Below are 27,703 nucleotides of genomic sequence, written 5' to 3' on the forward strand. Positions count from 1 at the left end.
TATTTAAATATACACTTTGCTAGCGGAACAAAAGCAGCATAAATGCGTGATCCTTCCCAGTATCTGATAATTTCATAAACAAGTATTTGTGCTGTTTGACCTTGCTCACAGCATTCTCAAATTTGCTACGATATTACAAAATTCATTTTTGTACATTTTACTTGTTTCTAGCTCAGAAGTGTTATATTATCCTCAGGAACACAGCCTTCCTTCTTCATCTGCTCCTGCTGTTTCCTTTCAATTCCAATCTTGTAAACTCGGGAACATAACCTCCCCAGCAGTCCCACATAAACTGATTACTTACAAAATTATTTCCAAAGACATGCTAACGTCAGTGGCGATTAGCTTGCAGAATGCAGCATGCAGTGACGTTTCTGAGCTTAGTTAGTGATGCTAAGTCACTGTCAGCAGCAAGCGGAGCGGGCATTTGTAATAATTTAGAGAGAAAAGGCAGACAATAAACAAGGAAGATTTTTTTTTTCCATGAAAGAATGGAATTCTTGAGTCTCCTCTTCACACCAGAACAGAGTGCCAACTTTCTTTGCTGGAATTCGTGTTTATAATTCACAAGGACTAAGCATGAATTTTGCCTATGAAGCAGCAGCTATAGGAAACTGTTCAGCTCTTTTTTTAGGTGCACTCCTATGATGAAAACACGAATTGACCAAGGACTTTTGTCAGTTTATCAGTGCACTTCAAGGTCTGGATTTTACAATGAAGTGTCAACACAATGTTAGACATAACTTCGTATTTACCCCAGATGCATTTTTTCAGGGTAGCTTTTGCTCTGGTTTAAAACACATTTAAACAGAGAAACTTGCAACTTCCCTGCATTAAACAACTTTCATCAATGAAACCACCATGTGATTTTATTTTCAAATAAGAAGAGGTGTAAAGGATTGAGGAAGGGTAGTCCTCTTCTGTACAGGCTTTTCTGAGATAAAGATACCAGATAAAGAATCAAGGTTAAGAAAAAATAAGTTACTGATTGCATGACAAATGATTACTGCATTAGGAAATATTTGGCAATGACAAATGGTGCTATTCTTTGTTTTCCTTGTTCAGTATTAAAACATTTGGTAAAATCATGCATTAAGAATATAAACAACTCTTCAAAAATAAAATTTGATTTTTAAATTAAGTATTTTAAGCTTTGAGCTATAACATGTAAACTGCTCTAGGTCAACTTAAATTGTAAAAATACTATTTCAAGATGATAAGGGCTTCAATAACCTTAGCTAGATTCTTACAACAGTCTACAGCACAGGAGCTTCAAATTTTAATTTAATTTGTAACTTAACCAATGTATGAAACTGAAAATGTGATTTGTGTCAGTAACCTTTGCCCTAATAAAGCAAGATAATTTGTTAGAGATACATGCAATAAAAAGTCCACACATGTATGTTCTCAATGCTGATATGTATATTTTATGGCAGTAATTCAGTGATGTAGTGATTAGTGAAAGAAGTAAAATGGGAAGTAAACAGGTGAATTGGTATTTCAGGTATCAGAGCATCTGTGCATATGGGTAATATCTCTTATGATATAGTATACTCCAAGTAACATATAGCGGTATATGTAGTATATTATATCATAAAACATGCATGCTATATTATGTAAATGTATCTATTTAAATATACAGTGAACATGAGCATTATTTGATCTGTGGAAGTTATTTAAAGTACCATGAGCGTCTTTCAAATTAAAGATGCACCATTTTCCATTTTCCATAAGAAGGTGGCATTCATTTAACTAATTCCTTCAAAACGAAAGGCACACTGCATCTGCTGAGGTTTGATGACCCCTTTTTTGTAAGTAAGCTTCTAATCTGGGGAGTACTGTGACAAATTAGGGAAGATTCATACTTCAATTTTTTTTTAATCCATTAGAAAAGCTTAAACTGGGGAAAAAAACAAGTGCATCCTTAAAACAGTGAGAATGAAATTGAATTTAATAAACTTCAAACATTGGTAAAGAGGGTTGTGTGAAGAGAAAGGTGTAGGAGAACACCAAGGAGAAAACTACCTTGAAGAAGTGGATATTTACATGACAGTCCTGGAAGAGACAGGAAAGGGAGAAACACTGCTTCGTTAGTAAAGGGCTGGCAAAGCAAAGCAACAACAATTAGTAGCAGAAGTAAACAAATAAAGACACAGCAGCGAGAATACAGAAATGGACACATCTGTTATGCACAGAAAAATCACAAAAAAGAAATTGTGGTGTTAATCACCCTAACAGTAAGGAGCACAGTACAGCATAGCACAATGAAGTACAGGTCTTCACGAAGCTGCTCTTCAATGTCAACCTCAGTCTTGTACATACATACGCTTCATGCATGAAACATTCCTCATGTTGTTAAACCACCGCAATGCATAAAGCTAAAGGTATGTATAGATGTGGGTAGTCTGGGCTCTTAGCAACTAATGAGCACTGTTAGAGGGGCAACAGCACAAAAGTTACCTTTCTTTTTTTGTTTTGAGACACACAGTTAATCTTTATATAAGGGATAAAGAAATCCCTGCTATAAATATGATTTTCTACGTACATTCTTCACCTTAAACCACAACACACAGAATGATAAAAGCCTTACAGAAATCACAAGCTGATACTAACTGAGACCAGAGATATATGTCATCTGGTTAAAAAAATCTCAAGTTCTCTAGTTTCAGATATGGTGAGTGGATGGGAAACCTCCAGATAACTGTATATGGGAATTCCCTGTGCCAAACTATAGTATGGAACAGATGGAGAGTTCTAACAGCATCTCTATAATGCTGCAAACTATTCTCTAATGATTAAATATGCACAATTTAAAAATAGGAATGAGTGCCATGGCCAAAAAAAGAAGCTCTTCTTTTTATATCTCTGTATACATAACGAGCGTGGATTGATGTGCCAGTGATATTTTGGCTGGTCATGATTTCAGTGTAGCTTAGTGTCTGTTTCCTGAAAAGTAAATTTAATCTTTTCATTTACAATTTGAAGTGTCAGCAATGTTATTTCTCTTTTCCATGTCACCTTTGCTGAACTGCCTGAAGTTACAGTTATTACCTCAAAGTGGGAACTCATACGGGTTAGATACAGTTATGATTGAGATCATATCTTTTATTTATTTCCAAAAAAAAAAAAAAAAAAAAAAAAAGAGTAAAGTAACTGCAGTGTAACAGCTCTGGGGCAAAAACATCACCATCCTTCAAAGTCTTGAAAGAAATGTCTCCTTCACAGCCCTTACAGGACTTTACAGAGACTGGAAGAACTTAACTCACAAATTAACAAAATCACAAGCTCTTCTACAGGTGTTTTTGAATGACAATATCATATTGAATTAGAAAACTCACTGGGTTCTTAAGAAGCTACTGAAACAGTCCCTGGAGTCTTCTGCTAAGGCCATGGCTATGCAACTGCTGAATATTTACCCAGCCTCCAGCTCAGAATTAAAACTGTTCTAGGATGTCCTGGCCATTGATTAAAGGAAAGAAAGAAAATGTCCTTTTGACCTAAAACTGTTGTGAATATCAGAAAAATGTCAGATTAATGCAGAAAGTACTGTCGTCCTCCCTTCTAAAAAAGCAGCCAGAAACAGCTTTAAAAAAAATAAAATTAAAGGGAGTGTTAAAGATCTAAGAAATGCAGTACCTGCAGTGAAACAGAGTTGATGTACCGATGTTCAGAAAGGGAATGATAAATAAATAAAAGAGGTTTCTTTAGTGTTAGACTATAACAACATTGAAACTCATCAGAAAGCTTTAATTATGCCTTGAAATCTGCGGACATTTTCAAATCCATTTAACACCACCTGTACTCCCACAAAGAGAGGCTTGATGGTGTAAATAAACGTTAGCTCTGCATTCAACAGATATATATACAGACTGAGATAGGTTACTTGTTCGTAAATTCACGTCTGCACAAGGACTAACACGCAAATTTGGTCAAACAAAATGCTGCCCTGTGTACTGGGGGAGTTTAGTAGCACATCAGAAGCAGAAATATCTACAGCGCCTGCGTCACTGGAGAGGTTCTAGGTATTTATAACCAAGCCTGATGGCCAAGCACCACATTGTCCCTGTTCTTATATTTAAAATGGTAAGGCATTTTAAAAGATATTTTCTTTAGGATCGTAATAATAGTTATGTTTAGAAGCACTGAGATGTCACCAAAATGTCACCACTGACTGTACATTCCAATTTTCAGATACAATATCTACCCTGTTCTGAACTCTGCTCTCTCTCTCCTTATGTTTCGATCTGTTTATTCTGCAAAAGGAAACTACAGGTCTAGCTTCTGTACAGCCTTCATCAGCGATTCCACTGGCACAAAGCAGCTGAAAACATAACTCACGTCACGATAACCTGAGAACAGCCAAAGCAACAGCACGGGGTGTCTGGCCCCACCAGCTACAGCCCTCGGGAAACACCGCAAAGCCAGCTCACGTCACTTCTTGGCAGCAAAAAGACCCCATCAGGCAACTGGACAATAATAAACAAGAGCTGCTCCTGGATGGTTTGTCTAGTACCTGGATCAATCCCAGAAGGGGAAGACTGGAAATAGAGCATACAACCAGTATGGCCACTTTCCCTGGGTACCCTGCCCGGCCTTCCTACTACACATGGGTTTATGGATCTGGCCCACAATGTTGACAAGCAGATGAAAACGGTTACTAACACCGACTGGTAATTATTTTGCAGAAGAAGTACTTATCAGAATAATGTCATCTTGTTGTGGAGTGATTTTATTGTTATTCACTTAATTAAATGGCATGGTACAAAACTAACAGCCATGAAAAGCCACTCGCACCTGATGTCTCAGCTGAAATCTCTAACATAAACACATAAACACAATTCGAAGCTTGCAGCCGCGGGGGTAGATGTGGATGTGGATGTATGCCCCCAAGGAAGCACCTCCCAAGGTCCTCCAGAATGGTCCTGCACGGATCCCCACGGCGGGGACAGTAGTCTGGGCTCTCAGAAACTAAGCGAACGATTTTGTTCTGCTGAAACCCACACAGAGAGCTACACTAAAGGAAATAAATAGAACAAAAGAAAATGTCTGACAAGAGTATGTACCAGGAGGACCATTACATATCTTCCCCGCAGATGCCTTAAAATGAAGATTATATGAGCGGTAACCTATTCCCTCATAACAACTTGCTTGGATCACTTCAATTACCAAAGCTGACTGTAGTGACTCAGATTGCTCCAATCACTTAATATACCTTGTACTTGGTAAATGTATCCACGTGTAAGGATTATAGCTACTGTTCTTTTTTTAATTAAAAAAATAATTGATATGGACCATAACAGCTGCTTTATTTCTATTAATATTTTCTGTGATGGTGATGTGGAAAGAAGGGGACAAACAGAATAATTAACCAGCCTACTTTTAAACCAGTATTATTCTATTATTATTCTAAGGTGATATGTAAGTATCAAGAAGTGCTTTACTAAGTAGCAAATTACAGGAAACAGGGCTCGACAAGACTGAAATAACTTCCTACAACAGAAGTTTTAGAATTGGCACATTTCTTTTCCCCAAATAAAAAAACAGAACAATGCCCTAAATGGCAAAAAAAAATATTACTGCTCAAATCATAACCAGGTATGAAAAATACAATAAGGTTGCCTTATTTCAATATTCTGCTTTTTTCTTTGACTAGCAAAATACAGTAACAGGAAAATAAGTATGTAAGAAATAGTAGATATTGCAGTTAAAAGACTTGCTAGTTTGGGTCCATGGAGCCACCTGGGACTGTTGGGAGTTCCCATGGCAACCTCAGCATGGACAATTATGGAGCAGCTACAATTACTGTGAATATGCCTGTTGAGAACGGGGTTTTGTTTTGAGATGGCCACAAATAATGCCATTCCGGAGAGAAAATTCACAACCAAAGGTTAAAACCAAATGAAAAACAGTGACAGATTGTATCCTGCCTCCACTTCCTACAGAAGTATATTTTTATCTCTAAATATTAATAATGATGTATCATCTATAAATCACTGAAGACAGATTTGATCATGCTGCTAAATGAGCAGATAATTGATTTGTAAGTTTTAGTGATAGGTAAGATCCAAAAAATAGGTAAAATGCTTAAATTGTGTCGTATAGAAAATACTGCACTGCACCTATGCATAATACACCTCAATTTCTATATACTGGACAACTTCATATAGATAATACATAGACAGTATATGAAAAGAAAACTCCTTGCAATAAAATCTAAAAATATGTAGCGAGGTCACTGCATGATTCCATTAATGAAACCACCATCCCTCTCAACTCCTCTTTCTTTCCCAATTTGGTCCCACTTGTTGGATAGGATCTATAACTACTGGGCACAAGTCACGTGTTAATTCTTCAACTGGTTTAGATATGGCAGAATGGGCCACGAGTTAACTTTTTCTCAGGACAAATAGGTTTTACTGTTCAATTACAAATTAAGTGAAGAGAATGTTTGAATCTATTATTTATTTACTTATTTAGAATCTCATATAGCTATTTTATGGTAGATTTACTTTGAGTAAATGACTTAAAGAATTTGTGCCAGAAGGTCCAGTAAGTAAAGCAGCATACCAATGAGATTTGTGTGACTAATAAGCACATTTAAATAAGAAGTCTGGGTTGTTAAACTTAAACTGGAGCTAGAAGGAAGTGACAGGATTGTGTAAACAGTTTGAAATCAATGAGAGCTTGAGGCCATATCTTAAAGATGTCTGTTGAACTACAGATGCAGGCAGGTATTTTAAAAATGCTCATTGATTTAAAAGGGAGGTAGCTCCTAAGTGCTCTTGAAGATTCTACTAAGCACGTTTCTAAACTTTAGTCAAAAGGGCAAAGCCAGTTTTAAGAATGCCTTAGATTTTTTTTTTTTTTTTAAGACCAGAAACTGGTTTCAAAAATTTCACATCTGCCGGCGCTCTGATCTTTTATAACCTGAAAATATTCTTATTCTTTCTTAATATTAAGCAATGAAATTCTCATCCTAAAGTTTCTCTATTCTTGCATAGCTTAGGTTTGTATATAGCTCTTTACTCTGAAGACCACCATTATTCATTTTAAGTATTTGATATTAGTAACGCAATACTTTTGTAGAAATTGTTGTCATTTTGTACTCAAAATTAAATCAATGTAGCTTGGATATCAATCACACTGTCATATATCGAAAAGTAGACCAAGCACCACAAATGTGGACTTGATTAGCAAGCACTCTGAAGTTACTCTTTTCTATAAACTGATAAATGAGAAGATAGCTTAGTATGACCTCTTGGTCTATCTATAGTCTTAATCTTCCTGACAAATACACTCCCCTAGTAAAATGGCAGTCAAGATCTGCAATCTTCTTCCTGTCAGGTTTCAAAGCTGATTTCAGAACAGTGGAAATATTTATTTAGATGATGTCATTAAATCACAAATAGCAGTATATTTCTCAGTGCTATCTACTTGTTTCTTAGTATAGGATACCTAAAATAAAATGACTGTGTAAGCCAAGATACAAATCATAAGAAAAATAACATAAAAGATGATCAGAGTCAGCACCACTTATGCGCCATACCAGAATAGCTAATAAGTTAAATACCACCATTCAGACATCTGTGCTGTTAATTTTTACAAGCCATCACAGTAATTCCCCTTGAAACTAAGTACGAACATTACTTGGAAGGTGCTGCTTCCCTCTGTTCCTTCTCATATTGGTAAACTTTGAGAGAGAGCAAGAGGTTGAACCTAAATCCTTTCACCATGTAATACTGCATTACACTAGCCTTGGTCTAGTTATAATTACACGTTTTGTTCGGTTACCAATATTCCCATATATCATCACTAAGTTTTAAAACTGTTCATTATCCAGCTCTGTAAATTATATTCCTGGAGACAGTACGTTCACTGAAAACCTATTCCCTTTCCTTGATTAATTCAGACCACTAAAATAGCATCAACCAGGCTACCTCCAGAACAGGGAAAGCCTCAAATACACGGTGCTGAAGCTGAACTAATTAGACTTTGAGACAGACTAATTATTTCTGAGGCAGAGCTGACCCTGTGTGAAGCTGCCATTTCTGGGACCCAGTCCAGCAGCTTTACATCATGCAACCTCTCAGGATTTCTACTCCACCTCATAGCAGGACACAGATAAACCCTGACTCTTCATTCTGCAACCGATGTATTTACAGTAGGCTTAAGAAAAAAACCTAAGAGACTGTAAATTCAATATGCAAACATACTGCATATAATAACTGACATTTTTAAATAGACAATTTTAGTGACTTGTCTTTGTGCTGTCTCTGTCCTGAGAAAAACTGGGTAGATTTCCGTACCTGTATCACCAACTTACACATATCCACCCAATTCTAGACTCTGTATATTGCACAGAGACATGTAGAGATGAAAATAATTACTTTTGAAGCTATTCTTTCTAAGGAGGATAAAAAGTAAATATGATCTTGAATAGAAAATGACCTAGTGCAGCAAAATAAAATCACACTGGTCAGATCACAATTGTAAAGAAAGGAAAATGGAATGGAGTTTCAAATATTTCTCAAATGTATAACAAAAATCATAGTTCATGCTGCAGACAAAAGTATGGTAGCTGATCCAAATGTGTTCAGAAGAAATTGATGCACCTTTTCTTTTTCTTTCTTGAAAGTTGAACATGTGCCGTTTTTCCTCACTTTCTTGGGTTAACCCATCTTTTATAATAACAATGTAGAATTCTGCCTGATGGTGAACATAAAGAATTGCCATTTCAGGTTGAAAGGAACAGGCGTAAGTGTTTGTTTATGCACAATAGGTACATGAATTACTTTTTGGATAAACAGCTAGGCTAAAGTTGTAAGTGTTCAACCAGAAAAAAGAAAACAATACTGTAGACTGGAATATTTCAAACTCAGTGTTGTGTATGCAGCTGGAAAGAGTAGTCAGGTCAGATGAGTTGAAGCCAGTACAGCCATTAGCAAAACACCTCCCTCCCCAAGCCATACCTTTCCTGTTGCTGGGTTTAAAGTCCAGCAAGTGTTTTGCTGTAATATCTGCTGGAGTTCTGAGAAGAGGCAGAGTTGCTGGCTAAGTCTGTTCATTAAGAAACAATTCCTTTGCACGGCACAGTGAGACCATGCTTGTGACTACCAATCACTCCAATTTGCACCACAGAAGGCAGGAAAACTGCGAAAAGTATAGCTTTTCTTCAATGTTTCTTTTCTGTACATAACCAGCAACACCTCTTATCCTTAGAAGCTTCCATACCCACGTTAAAGATATCAGAATTTCAGATTACAATCTTCTACAAAGATTTTGAGGCTCCAAATAATCAGTAATTAGCATTGTAAATAATTTCTTTAGGGGAAAAAAAAAGTGTGAAACATTCTAAGTATTAAAATACTGTTGTTTCTGAGAATTGCATTTGTCGAATAATGTAGATACTAGTGATAACAGCTGGCAGATTTTGCAGCAAGTATTAAAAGACATTCAAATTATTACATATACTTGATATAAAATAATTTAAAATACCAACTTACAAGTGTCATAGCAGAGAAGTTGAACTGTCAGAAAAATGATACCACTACTGAATTAAACCATTTGGTCCAATCTTCAAGAAACCCAAAGGCACATACTGCTGTCACAGGCAACAGAAATAGTAGCACTCTAATATATATATCTTTTAACAGGCTTTTTTTTTTTAATAAGTTGAAAAATGTATGCATTATATAGTTGTACCCATTTGTGTTTAATCCTCACCTCAAACTTCTGCCGGAGCTCTGCATTTCCATCTTCATCAGCATCTGGAATTGGAACGTTATAATATTCACCTTCTTCTTGATTCAGCAGCTTGTACCTGTGGAATATTTGAGGAAAAAAATGGTGACTTTATAGTTTTATTCCCGTTAGATTTAAAATCTGATTTAGTTGTTTGTGTGTGGTTTGTATCAATGTCACAGGTATGTAAAGAACTGCTTTCAAAGATTTAAAGCAAACTCAGAATATATTTACCTTAAAATTAGATCTTTAATCCCAAACTATCTGCCAAGGCAGTTTAATGGACAAAGAAATTCTTCACACCCATCCTGCGATATAATGGGAGACATGAACCCTGAAGAACCTTTGCCTCCAGTGCTTCTATAGCCCTAAACAATTATCTTTGATGAAATATGCTCTTTGAGAAGATGTGATGAGTTCTACCCATAGCTTGGTAGGTAATAAGATGGCATTTTATAAAATCAGTTCCCATGTACTTTGAATTTGCAGAGCTATATATAACGTGATACACTTAGTAATGAATATATCATATTTGAGATAAAAATAAAATTCATATCACAAGACTATGTACACAGAATTGAGTTTGCAGCAGCTCCTGGCTCCAGCAGAAGTTTCATGAACACCACAAAAGAAAAGCATTCCTTTTATTACCCTCCTTTGTTATATATAGTCTATGTTTCCTAGGTTTAGTTGCATTTTTAGTGAATTTATAGCCCGAGAGACAGTGAAAAGCTCAAAAAAAAGGTACATTATATTGAAGAAAAATACTGGTTTTAAAGTTGTGATATATTCTCTCCTTCTCTCTTTTCAGAAACTCTTACCATCCACTGGCTGGCATTTTCATAAGCTCTGACACCCCAAATGAAAGAGATCCCATGAAATCATTCCTGGTTGTTCTATCCCAGTCCCAGACCTCTACGGATAACCGTCGATCTTTGTCTGTAGGTTTTAATTTACTAAAAAGGAGAGAAATAGAGGAATTTTCAATGCAACACTGAAATAAATGATTCAATACATACAAAGATATTACATTAAAAGGCCTTAAACTTACAATGTGAATGCCTCATTCCAGTCTGGATTCAGAGTCGAACGGATCGTTTTTGTTTTTTGTTTACTTTCATTCTTAGGATCCGGGATGAGCTTCAGTTTAACATAAGGATCTGAAAGTCCATTTGGATCCATGGGAATTAGGTTTTTTGCTTCTCGCACTGTCAATATAAAACACAGCTGATTTGTATAGGATTACAAATCACCATTAAGAAAGCAATAACATGTCAAACCAGAGTTATTGAAACACGTTGAAAAATAAATCAGACGTGAAACCCACTTGTCAGACTTGGCATGGAAGAAACTACTTGTTGTAAAGTAAGGTTGCACTTAGCGATATTTATAAGAACGGTACAGAGAAATGACAGGAGAGAAGAGCAATTCACAAATGACATGCAGCTTCCAGGCAGCTCTTCTCCTGCAGTGGAATGATGAAATGTCCAAATCCATCACTATAAATTTTTAAGTGGGTAGCAATTCTTTGTGCTTTTATTTCTGCATCAGTCTTAGTTTATAACACTACAGGACTATCAGCCAAATACTATAAGGGCGATAGCTGATCACAATAGATTTTAGAAGGTAGGTTATTTGATACAATCCCTCACTGGAAGGTATCTAATGCTAAACTTCCGTCGGATTCATGGTTCATTAGTTGTCAGATGGAATTGCTGTAAGCATTATGTCATGATAGCAACCGAAGTAAAAGTGCAGAGAAGACAAGTTTAACTTCAGCTTCACAAAAAATGTTAATGTAGCTTCTATTTTTACAATGTCAAAAGAAGACATAAAGTGAGTTAACATATCTCATGTTGCTACCAATCACCGAGGAGAGAGAGACAAGAATAGTCAGCAATCTGCACGAGGTGCCATTCCCCGCAAGGCCACATCCCTACGTGGAACAGGGCAGGCAAAAGTGGGTTACAAAGGCATTTAACGGGGGCTCGGCAGCTTTCGGGTTTCAGTCTGGCTGGAGTTACTGTGGCAGCTCTGGAGTTTGTTAAGTGGTTCAGAAGTCACGGCAGGAGAGTGGAGTATTCCAGTGGATGAGTAAAGAGAATACCTCCTCCCTCTTGTAGAGGACCAGCATAACGCCCGTGTAACATTTATACGACATGTAAGGTTTTATTCTGTGTTAACGGCATTCAGCCATCAGCTTTTGCTGAACCTCAGAAGAAGAGGTGAATTTTCCTTATGCTGTGAAACTCCATCCTACCCAAACCGGTCATGCTGTGATGAACTGCAGGGATCAAGTTGGAGATGGGGAATTCAGAGCTCATAACCGGGCACTGCAAAACCTACTGGGAGCAGTAATTCCCTCGGCTTGTTTGGGACAGAAAACGGCTTTCATTCGGGAATTCTTTTGTGAGATTCATAGTTTAAGATTAGAATTGTTCCTGGAAAGAAAATCACAAGAAGCTTTGAGGGTGACATGGTTCGTAGGGTATGAAGGCAGGCCAGCATTTAAGAGTGAGTCACTAGAGATATTATGCCGGATTGACAGGGCCCTCAGCTACTGCTTTCACAGTGTCAGCATCAGAAGGGCTTTTTTAGTTTATCTGCCTAACTGAAGAAATCTGAAAGGAAATTTAGGAAAGATCAACCCTTAAGTCACCTAATATTTCTTGATGGAAAGCATTTCCTACCAAAATTTGAACTTTAGAGTCACTTAAGAACTCAATCAGAGCCAATGCGAAAAAAAAAAAAAAAAAAGAATGCTGTCAGCATCTTCAGCAACAGATAGTTACTGTTTGCTCATGGCACTCTTCTCCTTTTCCCCCAGATTTAAATGGCATTTTCATACTACAGACAAGAATTACAGACCTTCCCAGGATTTCAACCTGTTATTTTCCAGCATGAAGGTTGAAAGGCATCCAAGCAACACAGATATTTTATAATGTGTTGTTTACTCTCATTATTTATAGAATAATAGGAGAACAGTTTTTGGGCAACAGTCTAATGATGTGTAAACCAGCTGAAGTACATATTTTCAAAATGTCCTTTGTTCTCCCTTTAGAAATACAGGCAGGGCTGTGGTGGATTGACAACTGTGCACTACTGCTTCTGTAAGACAGAAAGAGATGGACAATGAATGTAAAGCACTGGACAGGTATTGTTGTGCTTTACTTAAGGCCAGTGAAATGAGACTGGTGTTGACAATACGCCCGTTATAGCACCGAAGGTGATTTACAAAACCATACAACAGTTCTGTTCCATTTCCTATACACCAGGTGGATTCACAAATTGATGTTACTAGCTCTAGGCTGACATTTTCCTTTTACATGATGGAGAGAGTGTTTTAGTGTTCATAATGATTGTGTTCTTCCAAAGGACATAACTGCTAAGTAGTGCTTTAGTGCAAATCTACTACTTAGCCATTGTGTCATAAGATTCAAGCTGCAGAGGCAAAATCTTGGGGTGAAAAACCAGCCACTGCCACAGAAAATACATAATTTCAAACAGTTTGACCTGCTCTGTTTATTTAATGAGAGAGTGTTAGGTGTGGTAGAACAAGTTGGAATAGAGAAATACCAGATATAACTGGTACATTATGTCCAAAATAGCTGTAGAAAGAAGGTAGAGTACAGGAATGCAAGCTACTTATTTGGAACACACTAGTTTATTTGTCAAGATAATTCTCATGCAGAACAGATACTCTGATGTAAATTAGTTATGGAAATTAGATCATAGCTGGAAAGGAATCACATTAACTTGAACCAACAGTTGATACTGATTAAGTTAGGTTTCTTAAATTTGTATTTCTAAAATGAGAGACAGAAAATGCTTATGGGCTAAAAATTTAAAATAAAATGTAATTCTATTCACTAACTATATTACTCAAATAATTGTACCAGAAAAAATACACTGTGTTTTAAAAGAACAGAAACAAGCATCTTCTTTGCAGAGCGTTTCATCTGTAGTTTTCCACAATCCCTGTGTAAAGCTGACAGGGCTTTGCAATTGGGAAAATTAGAGCTTTCAGCCCAGAGAAACTGCCTCCATTCTCATTTACTCTGAGTTTGCCCTTTGAGGGTCTCCACACCCAGTGGTCAGCTGGGAAACCATTTCTGTTTTCAACCCATGAAAAAAAACAAATGACCCAATATTAAAATTTAGCACACTAAAAGTGATCTTCAAATACTTCTGAGGAATAACATCAAGACTAAACAACTTAATTTAGTTAAATATTTACAATCACAAAGGGACTAAGAACCATAAAGTGAGTGATGAAGTGACAGCCTTCAATGTGAATTGCTCTCTGTCTCATCCTATATTTGAGTTTTTTGGGGTTTTGGGGTTTTGTTTTGTCTCGTGCATGGCACTTGTGACTGCACTGCCAGGTTTGGCACATAAACTATTACTTCGAAATCCACTTTTGATTTTTATTTCTATACTGTAGTTTGGCATAAGTGAGGAGCAGAACTCTCTCTGTGTTCTACAGCTTCCCAGAAACATACAGTAGGAAGTTTTTGTTAAAATTCCTTGAACAAAATTGCTTAATTTTAACATGGCGTCTTCAGACTAATCCTTTATGTTTAAATTTTACCTGGAGATGCTCAGTGTGAAACCAAGCAGAATTTTGAGAAATTGGCTGGGTGGATGCAGAGCCATTCTCTGAGGCTCTGCTATGGAGAGCTCCCCAGAGAAAGGCATCACCGATTAGCCTTGATAAATGCTGCCGAAAACAACAGTGACAGCAGGAGGACATGGCAGCCTGTGTAAGACTACTTCTTTCTTTTGCAACAAACACAGAAAAAAGAAAAGCCCTCTAAATACAAGAAAAAGAGAAGCTCAAAGATTAATTGGGAAGGAAAGATGCAACATATACTAAATACAGGCTGCCAAAGAAGTCATTATCTCACTCCTTGTTTTAAGATATCCGGCCCATTTGTACTTTTGTCTGTATAATTAGTATCCTTAGACATCTTTGTTTTTAACTGACTTAGCACTTCTTTTCTTGAGGAAACTGCATTACGATACTTGTGCTAAATAGTGCTTATAAAGAATTAGCATCTAAGTGGTCCACCTCTTTAAGGGCACCCTATTTTTAAGAGGATAGGTCAGGTTTCTGTAGGAGGATTGACAAAAAGAAGAGATTTCCCCTCCCCACCAAAGGCACTATCTCTTGTGTGCAGTTGAAACAGAAAAAGTTAAATGAAAAATAACACCAAGAAAATAAGTAAACTTACTGTGACTGAATTCTGCTACAGCTCTAATGATAGCAAGCAATCTCATCCTGCTTTATAATTATTAGTTAATTAAACTCAACCCTGTGATAGAGATATTACTCTAATTTACAGATGGTTGAAGTGAGATACAGTTCAGCATCACTTGGAGCATAACTTGGACAGAAACCTAAAATACTACTTGCCAGTTTTCTGTCATAACTATTAAGCATGATAATGACCTCTGTACTGAGCAAGGTAGCTGGTACAAGTTAAATTTCCTAACATTTTGTCCAGATTAGACTCTTAACAGGGACTGAGAATGCACACAGATGAAAAGACAGTGAAGAGAAGTATATATTGAATTTTCTAACAAATGCAAGCTTGCCTAGGTTTTTATTCTAAAAAATAGAAATAGTTGTCAACCATAGAGAAAAAAGTGTACCATTTTGCTCCTCATCTTTAATGAAGAAGAGATCATAAATGTTTAGTCAGCAGAAAATGCGGACTATCTGATGGCTGTCCTATGGCTGTTCTATTATGTGCTACTTGTAATCCAGCAATATCCATCCAGAAGCCATTCCTAGAACTGGGACGCCCACTTTTCCAGGAATAGTATAAAGACATAAGCAAATACAGAGCTGGTTCTTAGGTATTCGTACTTTAAATAAATATCTAAATAAGATAGAGTGGGCTGGCAGAGAACAACCGACATTTTACATAAAGAGAAGAAATCCAGGCAGAATTCTGAGGAATTCAGAGAGTGGATGACAAAACCGGAACCTTTCCCATGAGCTTGTATAGGTCAAAAGTTGCAAGCCATATACAGTTATGGATTTATAACTTCTTGTGATATCAGCAAATAAATTTAGTCATGGGAATGAGTAAATAAATGTTTCTGTCCCTATAACAAAGCTGAATTATTAGCAGCATGAGTTTACTCAGTTCCTTTTCAAGTGAGTCACAGCTACCTTTTTCCTGAATTCCCAAATGTTGATCATAAACAGTTTACTAATCACAGCAACCATTTCTTGCTAATCCTTTTAATCCCTACAGGCAACTTAGATGAGCAGAAATCTTTCAACTGCATGCGAATAGCTGCTTTTAGAAGACACTTCAGATCTCAAATGGTCTCATCTGCCAAGCTATCCAGCAAAATGAAAGAAAAGGGAGACCGTTAGCTCCAAAACATCGTAAAGTTTCTGTCTTCCCACAATAAAGCATTAGTAAATTATTCCATAATTCTCATTACTTCCTGAAAAAGATTCTGGTATGGATTCCAGTGATCTGCCCAGTTTACAGATGACTTAGGTGAGTGACAGAGGATCTTCTATTCCCAGCCAAGGAACCTCCTCCCCAGTACCTTACCGCACTCCCCTTAATCACAGTTTAAAAGATTTACCTACCACTGAAAATAGCCTTTTTTCCAAGTTGTGTACTTGTACTCTCTATATGCAAAATCCAAAGCTGCTCAGCTTTCATTAAAGATTTACTGTAAGATTTTATTAAAACTCTCACTAAATGCTTGCTTTCTGGAGCTGCTTGTGACTCACATGTACAACTGGCTCCAAAACAAATCCTGCTTTTCAGACAATTTCCAATTTCTATGCAGTTTTCAGCCACTAAAAGGGCTTTCTGATATGAGACTTTTCTCTATTCCCTAACTACTCCCCCGCCCAACTAAAATTTCTTTTAATATCCCTCCTGAGACCAGTGCCTACTCACTACATCCCATTTCCTGAATCCTGAAAGATGGCAACGTAACGAATGTAGACTATTGGAATGCCTGCACTTCACAGGTGATTTACACACAAGAAACAGATGATTAATTTCCTTCCTAGAACAAGATGAAAAATGAACCAACATTGCATGATACTTCATTCCTCTGTATTTATTGAGATATTCTCTCCTACTAACAAAAAATGTACCATCATCTCTAATGCTACATAATAAGTACTTGTGCCTGCAATAGGTTCTCTGGTTTCAAATTCAGCTGGAAGTCTCATAGGAGCAACCATATTTTACTTGTAAAAGAAGATTACCATTATAAAAATTATCATCATGAAAAAATATGTTCTACTGGGTAGGCCAGCTACTTATTAAAACATAAGTCTTAACACAAGATGTATCAAATCGTCTGAAAAGGGATTCAGACTATTAAATTTCTAATTCTTATCTGTTTATATTCTTACATAAATATAGAGCATTTTAGTTAAATTGTTTATATGCATGCAGATGGCCATTTATGAAAAACTAATGTTTCTTTTACATACTATGCATTGCCTGTTTCTTCATGGTAAAGTTAATTTAATGAATGAAATGGGGAGCATTCAGTTGCTACCAGGGTTGGCATTTGTGAAAGGCACAGCTCTTTCTGTAAAGAACGCAGTAACTCTGCAGACTCTGGGAATGCCAGAAAAGAGAGAAGATATTAGTGAAATAAAAAATGTGACTGATGTTCTCTGAGAGATTAAAAATGCCTCCCACATGCACGTAATTATTTGGGATCACTTTATAGGTATTTGGTACTAAAAGCTGGTCAAACAGCCAGAATATTCATATATGTTCCCTTTTAAAATCAGTTGCAGAGTATCATGGAATTAATGCTAACAAAGGCAGACACTAATACTGACCTAAACAATCATAACTAAAATTATTAGAGTGTGTGTATGGTGGGGTCTTTTAAGGAAACAATTTTTATGAAAATCTAGAAATGTGCCAAAATTCTCCAGTTGTCTCTCAAGCTTGTTTGGGCAGAGGCTCTTAACCCAGCAGTCCACAGCAAGCAGTGTGACAAGACATTAATATGCAGTGCCATAGGGTGGCTCAGCACTCATACATTCATAAATAATTTGAAAAACATACGGTGGGGAGTACAGAACTCCAAGGGAGATTACTGTTGGAGAGCCTGTTATGTGCTCCCAACCTCTGCAGAGATCACTGCCGGCTTTCCTCTTCTTTTAAATAACGGAAGCATCGCTGAAGAATAAAACCAGATTTTCTGTATTCTTTCAGCTAAGAAAAATACACTTTAAACCCCCTGAAAACTCTGGGCTGTGTATATATATCTTTTAATAACGTTTATGTAACAGTAGGGTGTATTAGCTGACAGCGAGACGCTAACACCCTGCCTCTAAATCGGTGCCTGTGTCGGGAGGGCAGTTCGTTATTGTCAGCTGCTGTCAAATTCAACTCCCAGCAACTGATAGGTCACAGTTTAGGATCCCAATAATGTGGCAGCTTTTTATATGTTAGTGTACCAGATGGGGTTATTTTCTCACAAAGGTTATTGTTTATTCACTACAAAAATAATTCAGAAATAAAATAAAAAATTCAAACCTGTGATGCAACCACCTACAAACTCACTCAGAAGAGTCCCAAATTATAAGATGGGTCAACAAGTAAATGTAACAGTGACAAAACTTTTAACGCACATCAGGAGGAAGAAAATTCAGTGCAAAAAGCATAGATTAAAAATAGCAAAACCTACTTAACTATGCCTAAAAGCAAAATCTCCAAGCTGGTCTAACCTATGAAAGGGTCATGAATCCAGTGATTTCAGAAAAAAGCAATTCAAGACAGTTCCTGTAAAAAGAAAACTACCAAGTTGATTTACTGCAAGTGCAATAAATTATTAATATGCAATGCAACTCTCAAGCTAGTAGCTATAAAATAACCCATTGATATTTAAGTACTGCAACACAAATGAGCACTGAATGTGGCATATTGACTAGCACTGGGAAGATGGTAAGGTTTTGGCAAAGTACACCAATACAAAATTCCCACTTATTTGTGAAAAAGCGTTGCGGAGTCTCTAGCATTCACACAGAAAGGAAAGTATGTCTACCTTTAAGCACCCAGATTGAAGATCCGACCTAGTAAACCGGAATTAAGTATGTTTACATATAGGACTGAATCATTCCCACCATTAGTTCAATTCAAAACATGCCAAAGTACTTAGATATTTTAGATAATCTGACTGAACCACTGGCCAACTCCATCTGGCAGTGCTCTGCCTTGCCTCTTTCCTAGTATTCACTGGGAAAAAAATCCCAGTACTATTTACAATATTTTACCGGAAAAACACTTAGTAAGCGAGGGTGTACTGTGGCCTTTTTTGGAAACAAAAGCCATGACAAACCCCTCAAAGCAATTACGCAGAAGTAAGACAATTGCAATGCACTAAACAGCGTCCTCCAAACGACCATGTATCTTGCAGTCGTCATTAAGCACGCTGCATCCTCCATCAGCTTTCCTGGCTGGAACTGGGATGGTTGAGTTGCCCATCGAAGGTATTTGCAAGATGCCAACCAGAGTGGCATGCCTGCATTTAGCAGCACAAATGTTTAGCGTGCAATCAAGGCTGGCTATGAAAGAATCAGCAGGAACTAATTAACATCCAAAACAGGATGCAGAGCAGAGATACTGAGGAATTCAGCTGAAGGAGTTCAACACCTACAGAGTAATTCCTTTGAAAAAGATTCAGGCAAAGGCTCAAACCAAACAGCCAGTCATTGATTATTTTTCCTGCTGTTCCTAAACCTCCTGGACATTTAATTCACCTCCTTTCCCAAAGCTAAAGGCAGTGGTATCATGCTTGGCAGCTCTGGGAACGGTATATTCTAACAAAGGTTTTGTCAATAAATATTTTAGAAGCAATGCCCTACTGGGAGAAAAGGAGTTCGAGATTTTTGGACAGCAATATGTCTATGAACTAACTGACAATTGCTAATTTCCTTTTCAGTTAAACATGCACAAAAGGTATCCGAAACTTCACCAGGTCTGGGCTTAGTCTGTACAGTAATTTTTTATTTAAAAAAAAAAAGAACCCCCCCCCCAGCTTATTTTCAGAGCAACTGTCATTTTTATTTAAAGAAATTTTCTGAAAGCTTGGAAATGCTGACAAGCCTCAACTAAAACAGCAGCACCATAATTGTTATATACATAACAAGGTTATAGTAAACATTTTTCTTGCTGTCCAGAAACCTACTTAACTGTGGGATGGGAATGTTTTATTTATAAACACAAAAGTAACAGCATTTGCCAAGTACACTCACACCAAAAAGAGCTTATGAAGAAAACCTACAAAATATCTGTAGCAATTTTACCATATTCATATCTCAGACAAGACCTTTTCAAATAAAATTGTAAACTAAAAGAATACCTATTTGTATAATTGTTTTATAGTGGCTCGGTACCCCAAAGACTTGTGACAAACTCTTGTGCTCCTAAAAGCATTCTAAACCTGCTGAATCATCAGAAAATAAGTACATGGTTTTTGTGAAATTATGTGCATTATGGCAGAAAGTTTAAGCCATACTTAAGAACCTTGCTGAAAAGTGGCCTAGAATAATGCAAATACTAAATTTTGTCATTTGGATGATTTTCAGATTAGTTCTTTCTCATGATACAATTACTTTTAGAACCTGCATCATCATCTTTGAAATGCCTCGCTAGTTAGTGAAATCACCTTTCTGTTAATGACAGTACCTTGGACAAATTTACCCCTCCTACGTCGACAAGAAGCTATTTGAAAAGTTAAGCTACAATTAAGTATCACTTGGGATCTGTTCTGATCCTTTCTAACTAAATTTTATCATACTTCTCCTTTTCAATGCATTTTACAAGGTTTGACAGGAAAATATGGAGGTATTCGGATTTAGAAAGAACAAAGCCGTGAATGAATACAGTGCCAGGAGGGAAGTTTGCTGGTTCTATAAGCTGTGAAAATTCAGTATGATGGTCTGATTTCCTTTATGTTGACTACAAGGGGTATGGTCTCATTCCCCAAAGAAGAAGTGCAGAGGTAGAAGGAACGTCCTTTTGGTGTGTAATAGGCTCTAGCCTCTCAACTGAGCAACGCTGAAGAATTACACAACACTCAACACCCACAGGCAGAAGTTGAGATGGTCTAAGAAATCTCCTACTTTGTCCTGCTCTAACTTTGCCCTTGAATTTAATTCGATTTTGCAACACCAAACAGGCAACGATAAAAGCATTGCACCCTCTCCGTGTTTCATAGCGTGGGCACTGAATTCAGTTTCTTGCAATACCAATTTGAAAGATGTATCAGTGTACATCTAATGTGATGTATTAAGATTTGTTGCCTTTAATTTTTCTTCACTGAAGAAGCAGTGTTGGTCACCTGTGATGACACACTCTCCTGAGGTAAAAGCTTCTGATAATTTCTGTTTTACGAGTGTCTTTTACTCCATTTCCTATGTTATATCATACTTATTTTGGTTCTAGTTACTATAGCACATATTCAAAATTTCCTTATTTTTTGAGCCATAAAAAACTGGGACTTTCTTTTAAAATTTAATTTGTTTTACAGACTTGCCGCTACCTATAAAAAAAACCATGAACAAAATTTTCTGTTATTCCTTCCCTTATTTCACTTCTGTCCATCCTAATTCCTGCCCTGTGCTTTCCCTTTGAGTAAATACACTGCAATCTGATTGGCAAAGAATATTTTTTGCATATTTGTCTCCAACAGAAAGGAAAAATCAACAGTAAAGTTCACTACCAACTTTACACTTCGGACATCAGATACAATAATTATCAACTGACCCCAGCTAAAAAAGAAAGCACATATAGAACAAACGTAACAAGCTCTAAAATACAAATTCTTATGCAGATCCTGAGCGATAAACTCCACTCTCTGTTACACCGCAAGGAAGTTCTGCTGGAGTTAACCTGCCACACGTCTATTTAGGGAGGCAAAACAGTCCTGGAACTTGCAAAATACATTTTCCAGAATTTTTTCTGCAACTTCAGACTTGGAATGGGTTGGTGGGGGTGCGTGGGGGTGTGTGCGTGTGCACACAACCAACGCTTACTCATAAATCCTGGGAGAATTTATTTATTTTCATTTCCTTCCAAGGAAATGAACTGCCACCTTCTCTCTCCTTCATCTCTCTCCCTCCTCCCCATCTTGGTAAACTTAACCTTACAGAATGTGATAATTTATTTTTTTATTTTATAACTCACTGGGACTAATATTTGGGATTGAATCCAAGTTGCTTTTGTTTATTAAATACTATGAAATACAGGAAACAACTCCTCAGCTCATGAAAGTTTAAAGTATTTCTTCTGTTGATGATGGCTAACCTCCTGAACAGCTAGCTATCCCACTGGGCTGCCTTCTACATGAAAAATTGACATTACAGTGATTTTCTAAATAATATTCCTGAGTTTTTAAAGCTATTACTACAGCTTTCATTTTTCTATTTATTTTTATGAACACCAGTTTATAGAGTTTCTTGATTCAAGGACATGTTGAATGAAATCCTCACACTTCTGAAGGGAAATACTCCACCACTGGCTTTAATACACAAAGATTTGACCAAGGTACATAAACCCACAGTGCATATTGTACATTTACAAAACCTGCAAAATTCCCAAATTAATTGTTACCTATTACTTCCAGTTTGTCACCAGTGACTTCAGCTTTCAGATAAATCCTTCCTCTTTTCTCTGTGTGATCCATGCCACAGAGGCTTGGGACGTTTATTACACATTGCTTGTGAACATTCATATCACAGGCTGTGGATATAAAAATGGTTCAGACAGCTATGAGAAGCTAATAATATGATTACACTGCAAACACTGAGCAAAGTGAAAGTTAAGATTACAATGCTTAACTGTTGGCAAGACTTTCAGATTACAGGTGGATGTTTTTCAACTGAAAGACATGGCTAGTTTCTACCTTACAATACATTTTGTACACAGTGAATGAAACGGAGGATAAGATAATCTACTTCAGAAACACAAAGGTATCATTAATGAAGTGTGAGGATAAAAAAGTGAAAATGGAGTAAAGACTTGCTGGGAATACGACTAAGAAAACAGAGCATTCGTACCAGCATTGGCAATGAAGGCAATTAGGTTTAAATTGATTATTAGATTTTTCTAGCAGGAATCTTTCAAGACAAATGAAATACAAGGAAAATATTGGACCTTGGCTACCAACTGAACTGAAATTTCAATCTTCAACAGTGCATTCAACCACGCAGTCCAAAAAGAGGCTTTCTCAAAACTGCCATGGCAAAGGCTCTTCAGCCACAAATTGAATACACCATGTTCTCAGCAACAGAGGTGATTTTCATTAGTATATTATTATAGTACTGAAATATCCACTTGAAATATAACAGTACTATAAATAGCTGACATTTGAAATGGTATTTTCCACTGAAAAGAAGTAAGAAGCTGTTACCCAGTGTTTCCACTTACTTTCTAAAATACCCTTTTGGTAATATAGAAAAACTTCACTTACTGTCACATTTCATCCCTTGGTGCAGAAGCCCATAAAGCAGTGACCCACAATGGTCACAAAAGGTTGGGCTCCCATATGTGTGGATCTTAAATTTGTGCTTGCTTCTGGGATCCTGAAGGAAAAAACAGAAAGAGATTCTCAAGTCATAAAAAATAAAATTGACACACCTTTAATATATTACTTCAAATACCAAAAACTTTCCAGCTCTGCAACTTATGATGCAGAAAAATATATTCCAGCACGTAGCTTATTCACAGCCCTTATAGCGGCTGGTACCTACATTGGTGCAGGTACATGGGCCTTGGTTCCTCTTTTTCCTTTGTTTTGGTGTTGCAAGAAAGACTATGTCAGCTCAGAGAACACAGTCTTGTTCTGTGATTCAACTACACTAAAACTTCCATTTACTGACTGTACCTATACACAAAGTATAGTGACGGCATTCAGCCTGCGGCTAAAGTGTCATATACTGTCTGCTTGTTTACAGCCTGTTATCATCACCGTTCTGAAATGATGACACAAAATATAGCAGGAGAGGAGGGAAGTAACTGTTAAGGGACTAATCTGAAATACAGTCAAATGACTGTAAAATCAGGATCTTAAAGATGGGATCATCTTGAAATGTTGCAAATTTACAACCTATATTATTTTAAATGAAAGTGAACAAATTCTAAATTGGCACGTAGTATATATTTTTGACTGCTATTCCCATCTGATTTTCAAACAGAGAAACTTATAGTGAGGACATTTTAAGGCCACCAGCAGCTTGGAAATGGTTTCTAATTTAGGACCAGTGAAAGGGAATACACCCAAATCGCTTAAATGTATGACACATCCAAATACATTTGCTGTTCTCTAGGGGTAGAGGTGTCCTTTGGAAAACCAAGAACATTTATATAAAAGGACGAAATCACATCTTCGATATGTTCACCCACGTCAGGCTGATTCCACATATACAAAGCCCCAGAACTTCACGTACACCAGACTCACGCAGCCCATTCCCAACACTTGGAGATGTGCATTGCCAAAATAAACACTGTGCTAGCCTTATACTTCTATGCATATCATCTATATTTTGATATCCTTTATGACCACTTCCAGCCCCAACTATATTTTAGTCAAAACTATCACTGCACAATCTTGATCAGAAGTTGGGAAGAGCAGTAATTCTTCTTCATTAAAAAATACATTGGGGTTTGAAATCAATTCTTGCTAACATTCTTTACAGAAAGACCATAGAAATTATAAAATGTCAAGTCTTTCATGCATTAAAACATCCTTAAAAATAAACTGCAAAATGAGACATCAAAACATTTTTCTTCTGTTTACATTTTATATTAATATACCTTTATATTAGATAAGAATTATTAAATTATTTTTAAAAATAAACTAACTTTTCAACTTGCATCTGCCAATAAAAGCTTTCAAAAAAATCAAGAGCAAACACAGCATGTTATACAAAATGGAAAACCTGCTAGCTCTTTCTTAAAAAATAAAAGATTCCTCTAGTATAAGTTCTTTCTGAAGAACTTCAGGAACTTCTAATAGTAATTATCATAAAAATACAACTATGAGAAGGCAAAATCTTGCCTTCAAAATTTAAGATTTTGCCATACCATGCTTTGGTGAGCATTCTTTGTGTGAATTGTTTTTGGTACCGATTCTAAGTTTTATGATGAATCTATAACCACCAGTTTTCACTGCACAGATAGACATCATATAGTATCCAGGATAACGAGTAAAGACTTTACATTAAGAATTCAAATTGAGACTATTTCAATAGTTCTGTTTGTTATACAGCCTGACATATGAAATGCAAACTGCTAACAACCATATTTATTTTGTAAACACAGTTAATCTAAATGGAATGACATTTAATGCTCCAGAGAACATCTGTTTCGTTATTTATTAAAGATACAGCAAACGGGTCTTGTGGTGCAGGGTCATGGGAACATTGCTTTACTAAAGGGTTATCTGATGGATCGACTCTGACTATATGCCTTCCAAGCAATTTCGAACACATTTTCAAAGCTAATTCTTCCTTAAATTGTTTTGTTTTGAAGACATAAGGGGACTTGTTGACTTATAAATATATACACTTAAACATTACTTTGGTAAGAACATCTGTTACTGAGGACAAAACCCATTCTAAGAATGACACTGAATAAACAGATTTTTAAAGTTGTGTTTAACATCTGACATAAGTGGTATTTATGAGTATAAAGTAATGATAGAGAGGAGAAAGAACTATGGGAAATTATTATAGTGAATGTCTACTAAATACATTGAACCGGTGTATTATACATAAATTACATAACAAACACTACCAAATAATTCTACTCCAATCAATGGAATATACATGGTAATTAAGTTAAGCAGGGGTGTGTATGTGGCTTAAAAATGTTGTGACATGTTAGGACAACTATACCGCACTCACTACAAAGCAGCACTACATGAGCAAAGGCTCATGTACTCCTGCGCTTAACTGTACGTAACTACAAAATACCAGCAAAAGCATTCTTATAAAACAATGAAATACAACCAGTCACTTGAATAAATAAATCAAGTTGGATCAAACTTTGAACTTGGCCCTGCATGACTCAATGTATATAATTTGAATCATCATTTGCTTTCTATAATAAATGTTAGTTTTCTAACATTGTGTGAAAATGCCTATTGTAGGATGTTTAAAATGAATAATTCAATATGAATTAATTTTTTTAAAGACCAGCAAGTATGTTCTGACTATTATTAGTTATTATTCTATATGCACACATGAAGTCACTTATTCCAGGCAGAGCATATAAAAAGAGGACAAAGGAAAACAGTACCAAAACTACACCTGAAATGGAAACTTTGCAGGTAGGAAATCTCTCCTTTAAAATCCCTTTGGCAGAACTAAATAGAAGAACCTAAAACATATTTAAAAGCTAATAAACAAGAGAGTGCACTCTTCATCGGTATTTAATTCTATTTTCTGTATCAATCCTATGCTTTTTTTTTTTTTTTTGGCAAATTGAAGTATATAAAACATTGTTATTTTCAAGCTAGTCTGAGAACATATAGAGAAAGCCAGGAGATCTCTATACACCCATATTAGATGATAAAAGCTTTTTATCTTATTCCCTATATTAACATAGGCTTCTCATGCACTTAGAACTACCCTTGAATCTATAGTTTACACTTTAAGTAACTGTATTAGTAATAGTTACTACATTGCCAGTACTAACTACTTGTATTATTAACAGCAATTAACTCCATAGTTTTTAACACAGTTTAATACTTCCCAATGTTAAATATGCATTAAGTGACTTATACGCATTATTGAGGAAATAGCATGGTCTTTAGTATTTTTCAGCTAGAGGTAAACTACTGAGTTAGACGTAAGCTCCTGTAAATTTTCTTCAAATATCCCCTTTTAATCAATGTAAACTTTCAATAATTCCCAAAGCATAGCTGGCAGTCATATTTCATAGTAAACACAGGGAGCCAAGCCAGGATATGACAGATGAACTGCCAAATAATGGCTGCTATTTGCAAGAGAATTGAACTTTGCACTAAACTTGGCATAGATTAATTGTGAAACTCTAAAGGGAAAACCCACTTCTGTTTCCAAAATCCATCAAAATTATGAAGAGGGAAAGTGGCAATGGGAAAGCACTTGTTAAGCGGTGATGAATGATACGCTCTATTAAAATTCATGTTATTTTCATGCTAAAAAGTGAATTCTCTGCTATTATTAAGACAACCCCCCACTTTTGTAAGTACAACTGAATGCAATATAGTATAATTAAATGGGAGAGGAAACTCTGGGCAATCAATATCACAGACATTTAAATATTTGTCTTTGAAAAACCTTTAAATTGGCAGAAATCTAGCCAGCGCTCTGCAATTCAACTGCAGTACAATAGACTGGAGTTTCAGAGCCTGTAATGACATACATGGGTGCAGCATCCCTATAAAGATGAATAGCAACCTGGCATCTACACCCCATAAAGCTCTGAAAAAATCAAAATATTATTGCCTAGTCTCAAAGCTGAGACACGCTTATACAGAGACAGGCAGCCACAGAACCGCACTGACCAGGAGACGTGTGTTCTACACAGACTTGCACTCTGTGGACCCATTGAAAAAAAACACAAAACGGAGCTGAAACCTTTAAAAAATAAATAAATGAGTTTGCAGGAGTGACTTGCCCAAACAGACAGCTTTGGCTCAACTAAAAGGGGTTCGGATTTGCTCCGAAGCCCGGCTGGGAGACAGGCAGGAACCCAGCCACGCTCCAGCAGAGGGAAGCAGAAGAACACGGAGGCATCTCACCAAAACCACACGTTTTTCAATCAATGTACTGCCATTGAACTACATTTTGCCCCCCTGCAGCAGTATTGCCACCATCCCTGCCTTCTTTCTTTGTTTAGCACAAATGAATCCATTTCCAGCAATGGAAAGCACCCCCCTGCGAGAAATCATTCCATAATTT

At 36.5% G+C, this 27,703-nt stretch overlaps 1 protein-coding gene across 4 annotated transcripts in view; it reads right to left on the reverse strand.

The window, feature by feature from the left end:
- The window catches only part of PRKCA (protein kinase C alpha), a 162,348-nt gene that overhangs the window by 38,954 nt on the left and 95,691 nt on the right, over window positions 1-27,703 (reverse strand). For 2 of the 4 annotated variants that reach the window (XM_030014444.1, XM_030014447.1), the window contains 6 exons: window positions 23,227-23,338; window positions 22,368-22,496; window positions 10,793-10,949; window positions 10,563-10,697; window positions 9,724-9,820; window positions 2,026-2,055 (listed from right to left, as the gene is read on the reverse strand). In XM_030014444.1, the coding sequence (XP_029870304.1) occupies window positions 2,026-2,055; window positions 9,724-9,820; window positions 10,563-10,697; window positions 10,793-10,949; window positions 22,368-22,496; window positions 23,227-23,338 (660 nt within the window). The remainder of the gene's footprint in view (window positions 1-2,025; window positions 2,056-9,723; window positions 9,821-10,562; window positions 10,698-10,792; window positions 10,950-22,367; window positions 22,497-23,226; window positions 23,339-27,703) is intronic. The other 2 variants (XM_030014445.1, XM_030014446.1) reach the window with 1 other exon arrangement.

The sequence above is a fragment of the Aquila chrysaetos genome, chromosome 5, assembly GCF_900496995.4.
Source record: "Aquila chrysaetos chrysaetos chromosome 5, bAquChr1.4, whole genome shotgun sequence".
NCBI classification, from domain to species: Eukaryota; Metazoa; Chordata; class Aves; order Accipitriformes; family Accipitridae; genus Aquila; species Aquila chrysaetos.